The sequence below is a fragment of the Vigna unguiculata genome, chromosome 6, assembly GCF_037176805.1.
Source record: "Vigna unguiculata cultivar grain cowpea cultivar isolate G323 ecotype 2 chromosome 6, ASM3717680v1, whole genome shotgun sequence".
Classification (NCBI taxonomy): domain Eukaryota; kingdom Viridiplantae; phylum Streptophyta; class Magnoliopsida; order Fabales; family Fabaceae; genus Vigna; species Vigna unguiculata.
In genome coordinates, this window is record NC_140797.1 from 29,952,410 (window position 1) to 29,964,281 (window position 11,872).

Sequence of the window (11,872 nt, forward strand, 5' to 3'; positions counted from 1 at the left end):
ATTGATTTTTAATCTTTAAAATAGACACTAATATAAATTATAATTATAATTAATGACTAATTATACTCTAAATTAGTCATTAACATTAACTATTATTAGTGTCTAAATTAGTCATTAATATTATTAATTAGACTCATTTAAGACATTGAATTGTACTTTAATACTATTATTTATTATATTTATTAAATATTTATTATATTTATTAAGCCTTATCCACCCTGATGTGGTCGTAATTAAAAATATTGTGTAGCATTTTACTACAGTTTTGTTTTTATTATAGTTATTAATGCAATACCTTAATTGTATTATCTTTGTCATGAATTAATATTAATATTTTGAGCACTTCAAGAATTATTCAATACAGTGGTCCGTTTTTCTTAACCAGTCTTGAAACTATATCGTCCTTTTGTTAAGGTTCGCAGTATAAGAGACCACAAGCTTAACGTTCATTCCTGAATCAAATTTCCTTTCCCCTATTCTGCAAATAAGAATGGTGGTGAAGGTGTATGGCCCAGACTACGGACACACTAAGGGAGTGATACTGTGTCTGATTGAGAAGGAAGTTGAGTTTGAAACTGTGCATGTTGATGGGTTTAAGGGAGAGCACAAACAACCCGAATACCTAAAGTTGCAGGTTCTTTTTCTTTCTTTCTCTCTGCAATTTTACCCATTTATTATTTCTCAATGCTTCTTGCTTCTTGTTTTCAGCCCTTTGGACTCTTTCCAGTTGTTGAAGATGGGGATTATGTTCTTTATGGTTAGTTCCTTTACCTATTTTCATATTTTCTTTATACATAATTTTAACTTAGAAATACAAGTTTGAATCTAAATCTCATAATATCGAGTAAAAATAAAAAAGTTAGACACCATATAACCCATAAACTCATTGTCTTAAGATTTTAGATCGAAAATGATGTCAGTTCCTTATATATGAATTGGACTCATGTTTCATTGATGTTGTATATCCACGGTAATTATCTATTTTCTCTTGAAAAACTAAACATATTAACGTAACATAAATGATTGTGCAGAATCTCGAGCAATAATGAGGTATTATGCAGAAAAGTACAAAAATCAAGGGTCAAATTTGATGGGAAAGACAATGGAAGAGAGAGGGCTTGTGGAACAATGGCTTGAAGTTGAAGCGCATCACTATACTCCACCGATCTATAACTTAATAAAAATGTACTTTGGGTCTGTACTAAATGGTGAAGCAATGGACCCAAAGGCCGTTGAAGAGAATGAGGAAAAGCTTGGAAAAGTGCTTGACATTTATGAGAAGAGGTTATCAGAGACAAAGTACTTGGCTGGGGATTTCTTCAGTCTCGCTGATCTTAACCATCTTCAATTTACTTCTTATTTGGTGAATGAAATGGAAAGAGGGTTTATGGTTAGAGAAAGGAAGAACGTGAGTCGTTGGTGGGATGATATTAGCAACAGACCCTCTTGGAAGAAGGTTCTTCAGTCCTACAGAAACGTTTATGATGCGCTTAAGGAGATGAAGTAGCGTCTTAGCTTTTCTTTCACCTCAAACTAAAATGTTTCCTTTTCTTCGTAGTGGTTCTTGGCCATATAATAAGAGCTTAGTGTAACCTATGAATCAAAGCTATGTAAAAGGCTTTCATGGTCAAAATAAAATGTCATTTTAATAGTTTATGTTTCACCGATTGATATCCAATTAGTGTAAACTATAAAGGAACAATTTGGTTTAATTACAAAATAAAGTTGCATTTTTTTTAATCCTGAAAGGTTAAACTAAAATTGATCAGTATAGTAGTTCTTAATTGACTAAAGGTACAACAAACAAAAGAATTTTTTCGTAAAAATATAATGTTTTCTATTACATAATGTAAAAAATCAAAAGAGATCTTGAAATTTGTATGATTTTCATATAACCATTAAGCAAAGATAAGACATACATTTCCATCTATGGTTTTTGGACGAAGCAATTTAAAAAAAAAAAAAATCATTTATTTTAAAATTTTAAAATTTTTTGAAATAGAATGATTGTTTGAATGATGGAATTAAAAGAAAATTAAAATTAAATTTTTTTAAGAAAAGTATTTCAAATAACTAAAATAATAAAATTTGAATTTCACATAAAAATTAAAAAAATTCAAATTCTAAAAATTATGAAATTTCTTATTGATCCAAATGAAAAGAGTATAGCCAATTAAAAAAAGTTAAGACAAGCTGGTTTACGTCGAACGTTAATTAATTTATTTTATTTAAAAAATAAAATTAAAATTCAAGATATTTGAATTATTTTGTTTAAATAAATTATTTAAAAATAAGATATTAATTTAAATATCATGTATTTTAATTTTTTTAAAATAGTTAAAATTTCTTATCCAAATTCAAAGTTAAAGTTTCACTTTTTTTAATTCTCCTTCTTATTATCTCGCTTAATAGATGAAGAGTAGAAAAATGTCCATAATTTTTAGAGAGTGAATCTTGCACTCATTATTATAATTACAAGGCTAGTATTTTGTTATTCCCTTCAAATAACATCTATCATAAGGAAATTGTTTCTCATCAATTGAATTACCTTTTCAGATTTTATTTTCTTTAATTAATAAGTCATGTGTCTTACATATGAGATAAATTACGTTCTCCCATTTCACTCATATGACTCCCTATATATTTATGAACCAACAAACTAGCTAAAGAAATATAATGCACATGATAGGCTAAAATATTATAGTCTCATAATTAATAATAGATTTTTTTTTTCATTGGTAAGTTGTTAATAGAAAGATCGTTGTGATTAATTACTAATAGAGTTTACCAATCAGAAATTTTATTTTTCCTTATAGTATATTAGATTGCATCACTAAGGCTTTGTTCACTTGCAAAGATGAATTTGAGGGAGAGGGAGAGGGAGAGGATGAGTTTGGGTGAATTTGAGAGGATAATTTGTTGTGTTTCTTTGATAGGATTTAAGGGTGAATGTGAGTGGATTTTAGGATGAAATTTGTGAGAGTTTGTGAGTGATTTGATTGATATGTTAGATAAAAAAATAAGTTTAATAAAGTAAAAATATAAAATTACTATTTTACCCTTGTACTTAAAATTAATACATTATTATTGAATATTATTAGTATTATTTAGTATCATTATAATTATTTATTATTATCATTATTTATTATAATAATAATTATCTACTGCATCTCACTATTTGCTTTGCATTCATTTCATCACAGAAAAAGAAAAAAAAAGATGAAATACAGAAGTCATATAAATGCATGTGAGGAGGATATAATGGTAAAAGCCTTCATCATCCACTCAAATCAGCACTCCTTCAAGAAGATAACAAATTTATCTTATCCTTCAAATCTACTCTTTCCCTTTCCTACAAATCAGCAGATACGAACATGAATTAAACCTCAAATCCATCTCACCAAACCCCTCTCTACAGTAGTATCTTCTCATATGAACAGAGGCTAAGGGTGTATTCTTATGTAAGTGATGATTTGAGAGAAAGGGAGAAGATTGATTTAGGTTGATTAGAATGTGATATTTATGTTGTTCTTTTTTATGAATTTGGGAGTGATAGTAGAATGAATTTGAGAGTAATTTTTGTGAGAGTTTGTGAAGGATTTGACTGATGTGATTAAAAAAATTAAATTTAATAGATAAAAATATAGAATGACTTAATTGTCCTTGGTGTTAAAAAAGTATAATAAAATGATATTTAGATAAGATGTAACTAATTTTTCATATATTATTATCATAAATAAAAATATTATAAATATTTATTAATTGAAAAAAATATAAAAATATATTTGATTTAGAAAATTTAATATTTTAATTTAAAAAAATAAACATTTTCAACCACACCATTAATAAAAAAAAAAGTAAATTCCAAACATGACATAATATCTAAAAAATAATATCTAAAAAAGTACACAAACGTACAATATTTAGATCAATTGAAATTATTTTAATTTTTTTATGATGAATAATTTTTTATAAAAAAATTATTAATTGAAATAAATAAAGAATATAATATATTTTATATAAAATAAATAAATATTTTGAAAAAACTGGAAAAAATTAAAGATTCCAAGCACTAGCTACGTTATTCAACTAGTTCACCACTTGCTGCAACACAAAAACATTGCTTTCATAATTCAAGACCATTATAATAGAATAGGTTCCAAGCAAAATAGAACCGGTTCCACACACAGAGCTTGTCCTTTTGGAATTGGATCCAAAAAATCCATAACTGATTCCATTTCCTTTGAAGCACGGATCTAATTCCCAGGCCATGTGCATGGTGGTGACTTGCATCATCCCATTCCGTGAAGTGAGGTTATTTGAGTAAAATTACTATAATCACTCTTAAATCTACTCATTCAAGCGGGATTCAAAAATAATCTCAATCCCGCAATTCTTCTCTTTCCATCGCTTCATAATCACAATAAGGAAACACAACAAATCTTTCAAATCAACGCTTGCTATTCTTTTTGAATAGAAAATTCATGAAAAAAAGAACACACACTGAGTTTAGGACAAAATTAAATGAATGCAGTCAAAAATAAGTCTTTTTGACACTTTGATAAGTGTTCCATCTAAGTTACTGATAATTTTTATTTCTTTAAATCTAGCATTTTTTTTTTCTCCATTCATTCAGTTTCTTCAAAAAAAAAAATAACTTATAAAATCTTTTTAATTAATATGTACTTGTGTATAGATAATGTCTACTTGTGTAATTATATAATTAACTTGGTTCGTGTGAAACATTACTAGATAAAGTAGTAATAGCAAATAAATTTTTAAGGAAGATAATTACTTCAAGAGAAGAAAAAAGGATAAAAGATAAAGTAGTGTTAATTGTATACATTTTACTTTGATTTTCTCGATGCAATTACTCTATTATTTAGTGATAAGTATCAATAAAGTCCGGTGAAAATAGGCCAAATAAAAATATAAAACAAATTTAAAAGCTAATTACAAAACAGTATAAAGATTAAAAAGCATCATAACTTTATTTTTATATTTGTTTATGCTAACTTTTTTTCAATCCACTTAATATTCTCTTATATATCTTTTAAAGTGTGTATTGCATATATTACTTTAACAGTTAAAAGTATAACACAATCAACTTTATATCATTATTTATAAACTTATTTATAATTTTTTATTTCTTTTTATTTATTTTAAAATTCAATCATATATTGTGATTAAAATAAAACAAAACCTTCCATTTCTAAGAATCGAATCCAGGTTATATGAGCAAATGTCAGATATTTTAACCACTACACCACTAAGAATAATCAATTAATTGCTTTTATATATAGATAAATATTTATAATTTTTAATCTCTTTAATTATTTTAAAATTCAATCACAACAAAAAAACAAAAATGGATTGTTGTTTATATTTTGGAAACAAATATATAAATTAGATTATTCGTGAGATTTTGGAAATTTTTGAAGTTCACCTCTATTTCTTGTTCACTTATTTTTCTTCAAAATTTGAAATGAACAACTTCTGGTTCGTCAAGTAGTTCGATTTGTTGTTTATTTTTTTATCTAGATGGTACTCAAACAATAAAAATGATGTATTTAAAATTTAACAATATATTTTACTTTTTTTCTAAATTAAAGAGTTTTTTTTTTTCGAGGAATTAAAATTAAACCTTAAAGGTTTAAGAGTATATTTTACCTGAACTTCTAAGTATCTAAGTCATGGTTTTTAGGAATGACATAATTTTCCCATGTACTTTTCACTTTTTGAAATATTTATTTTGTATTTTCTGTTTTATAAACTTCAAAGCTCTTATATGTAGCCATTAAATTTGAAAAACATTATTGTTGAATGTGAAGGTTTAATAGGTGTTGAAGTTAGTTAGTTAGTTGTGTTAAGTTTTATGTCATTTTAAAGTATTTCCACACTAATTTTTAAGTTTTTTCTTTTCTTTTTTATATTGCCCACTAAGGTTTTAAGATTAAGAAATCTGCAATAGTAATATGATATTCAATGAAACAATAGATTGTACAATCTAGGAGATTAGATATAACATTTAGGATCGTATAATAATGATTATGAAGTCATTTCTTATGTAACATGTGCATAAGCTAGTTCTTTTTCTTTCTCCTTCTACATCGAAATTTTAACCAATTTAATAATTTATACATAATTGATGTAAAATATTTTTTTTTTTTAGTTTTGAACTTCCCTGTTGTCACCTCAACCACATCCTTTATTTTTTGCTAACAATTGTCATTAGGTCAAATATTATTAAGAGTATGATTTATAGTATATTTGATTGAGAGGAAAAAATTAAATTAATTGTATAATATAATAAATTAGAAAAATATATCAAGTTTAATTTTAATAATAATGAGTATGAATTAACACTTCAAGATGATTAATTATGAAATAATTAACTTATAGAATTACAAGTAATAAAATTTATTTGGTATAATTCCTGATTTGGTCCCCTAATTTTTTTTTAGTTGAATTTGATTTTCATATTTTTTGTTGGTTCAATTTAGTACCCTAATTATTTAAAAGGGTTCAATTTGATCTTATTCGTTAAGTTGGGGTTAACACTGTGTCCATATAGGACATGTGTCAAACCGTGAAATATTTTAAGCCATATTATTATCATTTTAACTTTTTATTTTTATTTTTATTTATATAAATATAAATATATAGTATGAAAAAATATTTATATCTATATATAACTATATATATATATATATATATATATATATATATATATATATTATTTTGCATATTTAAAAATAATGAAAGCCATAAAATAGGAGATAAAATAAGTGGACACATCACATGTCAAGAGAATACATTGCCATATTTCATGTTATTATGCAATCATGTATCATATCTAGGGATATCAAAAAAATCCGTATTCGTAGATATCCATAAATAAAACCTGCAACAGGTAGAAAATGAATATTGAAAATGGATACCCACGGGTAACCGGTACATGTATTTTTTATACCTACATGTTAACGGGACAGGTACGGGTATCATAATACCCGTATTCTAGGATACTCGTACCCGCTATACTGTAATTTAAATTAAAAAAAATAAAAAAAATGATTAAAATATTAACACATTGATTTTCAATGAGTTATTTTTTATCAATTGGTATTAAAAAATCTTTATTTATTTGTAAACTGTCATTCAACACTATTTAAATGAGTTATTTACACTTTGTTTGAAATTTATAAATGTTATGCATTGTATTTTTATTTGAATTTATAGTTAAAATTTGTTGTTAAATATAAAATTTTTCTTTCTGTAAATACCCGCGGGTACCCATGGATATCCGTGGATTTAAAAAAAAAATGTGGATACCTACATAACGGATATCCGCATGGATATGGTACGGGTATGGGGCAAATATTGATCTGACGAGTAGGGTACGAAGGAGCTTGTATCCGTACCCTACCAGCCTCATTCACATCCCTAATCATATCGTGGAGTGTTTGAAAATTTCCTTTTTTGGTTAATTGTTTGAATTGTTTTTTGTTTGATGTTTAAAAATTTTGTATTATTATGTATTATTATGTATATCTAAATATACATAATAATACAACCATTCAAATGTATTATTATGTATATTTATGTATATATATGCTACGCCCATTCATGGATGTTTTTCTTCCCACACAACCACAATTTCTTTGCGCACTCCCTCAATTTTCAAAATGACTACTTTACAATTTTACCTTTTGTGAGAGTGGTTTTTAGATAATCTATTAGAAATTTTCTGAAACAAGTTTTATGAAATGTTAGGATATGATTTCCAAAACAGGATTTTTAGAATGGAATTTTCATAATATATTTTATACATTTCAGAACAAGTTTTCGAGAACAAGATTTTTGAAAAAAAAAGCTCTCCAGAACATTTATAATATCTTTAGGAATGGGTTTTCTGAAACAATATTTTCAGAATATATGAAAAATATGTTTTGAAAAAATCTTTCCAAATTTTTTTTTTTTTACAATGCATTCTCTCTCATGTAGTATTCTTTCTCTGCAATGATAACGATGATGAGAACTGCAATAACGATAGTGGTGGTATGATATAGTGAGAGAAGGTATTTTAGTTTTATTCAATTACTGTGGGTGGATATAATAATGATAGGGGTGAAGGAAGGTAAAATAATCGTAGAACTGTAACCCAAAAGTCAAAATACAAAGGCCCAATGGTGTAATGAATCACAATTTGTTAACTTGCCCAAAACATAAAAACCCATAAAACAACATTAAAGAATAAAAATCACAATAAAACAAAATTAGTAGGGGAATTATCCTAAACAAAGCCTTAGTAGGATAATAAATGGGTTGGTAATGAATTGAGGTTACTTGAATATGTTTAAAATTCAATTTTATAACTAACTTCATAATTTGTTTTTATAAATCAAATAGATTGAAATTGAGTTTGTTAATTTAATTTGCTGAAAAATATACAATTCGACTTGATTAATTAATGAAACTACAAGGTATATTTAACTAAATATAAAATTAATTTTATTTTTCATAAAATAAATAAATAAAGTGTGAAAAATATAAGTTTAAATTTATTGAGCTAACTGTTCAAACTATACTATTAGTAAATTTCAATAAAATAAGTGTAAACTAAAAGATAAATACTGAATACAAGTAGAACCAATTGTCACATAGTTGAACTTGATTAATGCGATTTAATTCTCTTCCTAAGTGAGATGGTGATTCACATAATTGTTTTTATTTATTTTTATCATTTTATTTATTTATTTTCACCTACCACAGGAATGTTTATTCAGATATGAACATAAACATTGCTTCCCATTGCATGGATTATGATGTAAGAAATGACAACAATATCTATCATGCAATTTAAAGGTCAGAAGTGTTTCTAAAATGATAATAAATGTTGAATATTTTTCAATGATACTGTTATGTTGAATGACGGATTTTAGGTAAATATTTATTAGGTGCCAAAATAAATATACAATTTTTTTTCTGGAATAGCATATATATAAAATGCACTAAAATTAAATAAATTTGTATTTTTATATTTATTAATTTATATATGTTAAAAATAATTGGGATACCAAATCTTCCTAACACTAAAAATAATTAAATTTTATTAACAGTTTATTTTTTCTGGTTATATTAAATTGTTAGAAAAAATATAATTTGTGAAGTTGTTTAAACTTAAATAATTTCTTTATATTATTTTGATTTAAATACTGATTTGATTTATTTTTTCAGTTTTTTCAATTTTATCATAATATCATTGATTTAAAATTTTAAGAGGTTAAAAATCACATAAAAATGTCATACAACATAATATTAATCAATTATATTACTTTATTTGATTTTTAACCTCTATAATTTTAAATCAAAGGTGTTATTATCCATTTTTAAATTTTTATTTTAATTTTTAACCAACTCTAACTCTATATTAAAAATATTTAACAAAAATATGAATTTTAATAAAAAGTATCAATATAAAAGTTATATAAAAATTAAATTTAGTCTCAATTTAGAGAGGGGCAAAATTGGAATTGAATTGATAAAAAATAATGATTATTGAGATTAAATTGAATATAACACCTTGATATGTGTAGGGATGTTAAAAGAATCCGTACCCACGGGTATTCACAGATAAAACCTGCAACAAGTAGGAAACGAATATTAAAAATGGATACCTGCTACTCGTGGGTATGGGTATTTTTGATACCCGCATGTTAATGGGGCGGGTACGGGTACCATAATATCCGTACTCGTACCCGCTAAATTTTAATTCACAAAATACTCTCATATATATGTATATGTGTGTGTGTGTGTGTATATATATATATATATATATATATATATATATATATATATATATATATATATTATTTTGCATTTTTATCTTCTGTCTTCATTCTTCTAGCTTCAAGTATTGGTATGTTGTCTTCTTCCAAGTACACTCCTTGACATTCTTCTCTCTCATTTCTTTGAAATTGAGCACATACATCAAATCCTGTATAGACACTGATGTTTATGGTATGCTTGTTATCAAATGATGGAATCAAAATAAAAATACTTGGCACGTGGCAGTTGAGGTTTATTATTTGTTTATTTTTCAAGAATCAATCGGAGAAAGTGAGTATGTTGATCAAAGCGCTAATTAAAGAACTTCCATTGTGTTGAACATCATTTTATATTTATTTTTATAATTATTTGGACTTGTATGAACTTGAGTTTATTTGAACTTTATTTAAAATTTATGACAGTGATGTATTTTATTTTATTTTATTTGAATTTATGATTAAATATTTATTTTTTAAATAATTTTGTAAATACCCGTGGGTAAAAATAGGTGGGTTCCCGCATAACGAATACCCGACGGATATGGGTACGGGTACGGGGCAGATATTTATTTAGCAGGTAGTGTATGAGGGAGTTACTACCCGTATCCTACCCGCCCCGTTGACATCCCTAGACACGTGATACTAACTTGATACAAGAACATTTATTTTTAAATAAAAAAAATCACGAAATGACACGTGAGTCATTGTTCATCATTCGTTATTTATTTAAACGCCATTAACAAACATGACCACATTGAACAAAATTTACATATATTAGGACAAATTAAAAAAAAATTATGACCAATTATTTTATTCTTTAACATCTTAATCACATTTCTTCTTGCTCTCCTTTTTCATTTTCGTCCACACTACACTACAGTTTGTCACATAAACCCTCTTGTGGGAGATTCCTTCATGCATTGCTCTCAACCATTTTTCATCAACTATTGCCTGTGCAAATTCAATAGGCTCGGACTCAACTATTAAAGCATAGTGAACAAAGTTACCTTCAGTAGTAACTGTAGTATCATAGGATAGCTCATAATCTCTTAAATGAGGAGGCTGCTGTGAAATTCTGGATGATTTTCGCACTCTTGTACTTGGGTCACCAGTATTTACATCTGCTTCTGTAACATCCTCTTCCAGCACAATTCTTGGTTCTTTTGGCTCCTTTTTCTCCCAATTCCAGTCAGTTATCTCATCCACTACAACATCTCTACTCACCACTATTTGACCTGTTTTGGGTTCAAATAGTTTATATCCACCGGTTGCATGATATCCAACTAGAATCAGTGGCACTCCTTTGTCATCAAGTTTCCTTCTCTGTTGGTCTGTAACATGTTTATAGCAAACTGAACCAAACACTTTCAAATGGCTGACATTGGGTTTCTCATCTAACCACGCTTCCTCAGGTGTGATGGCCTTTAACCTCTTTGTAGGTGTTCTGTTCAGAATATATGTGGCTGTTACAACTGCCTCTCCCCACAAATACTTTGGCAAACTCTTACTCTTCAGCATACATCTCACCATATTTAGCACCGTGCGATTTTTCCTCTCTATTGTGCCATTATGCTTTGGTGTGTAAGGTGGTGTGATCTCCTGCACTATGCCTGTATCCTCACAGTATCTTCCAAACTCACTAGAGGTGTATTCTCCACCACCATCAGACCTTAGCTTCTTTATTTTCTGGCCACACTGCCTTTCCACCATGTTTTTGAATTTTTTGAACACATCCAGTACCTCACCTTTGCGTTTAAGTAAGTAAATCCATGCCTTCCTAGTCAATTCATCAATAAACAAAACAAAATATCTACTACCTCCTAGTGTATCAACTTGCATGGGCCCACATACATATGAGTGGATGACATCTAACTTTGCTGCAGACTTTTGAGGTAGCACTTCTTGGAAGTTGTTTCTGGTTTGTTTGCACTCCACACATATTTACAAACAGTTTCAGGTACTATAATATGTGGCAAGTCCTTAACCATTCTACATTGACTTAGCCTAGATAAGTCTCTAAAGTTTAAATGCCCAAACTGTAGGTG

At 27.1% G+C, this 11,872-nt stretch overlaps 1 protein-coding gene across 1 annotated transcript; it reads left to right on the forward strand.

Moving 5' to 3' along the window:
* Positions 1-395: 395 nt before the first annotated feature.
* On the forward strand, positions 396-1,663 carry LOC114188958 (glutathione S-transferase F9-like). Its single transcript, XM_028077640.2, has 3 exons — positions 396-634; positions 709-757; positions 1,032-1,663. The coding sequence occupies exons 1-3, from the start codon at positions 491-493 to the stop codon at positions 1,505-1,507; spliced, it is 669 nt and encodes a 222-aa protein (XP_027933441.2). The 5' UTR covers positions 396-490; the 3' UTR covers positions 1,508-1,663.
* Positions 1,664-11,872: the final 10,209 nt, after the last annotated feature.

Coding starts and splice junctions, on each gene's coding strand:
- LOC114188958 (XM_028077640.2), top strand. CDS start 491: ATGGTGGTGAAGGTGTATGGCCCAGACTACGGACACACTAAGGGAGTG. Junction 635..708: donor CCGAATACCTAAAGTTGCAG/GTTCTTTTTCTT, acceptor TCTTGTTTTCAG/CCCTTTGGACTCTTTCCAGT. Junction 758..1,031: donor TGGGGATTATGTTCTTTATG/GTTAGTTCCTTT, acceptor ATGATTGTGCAG/AATCTCGAGCAATAATGAGG.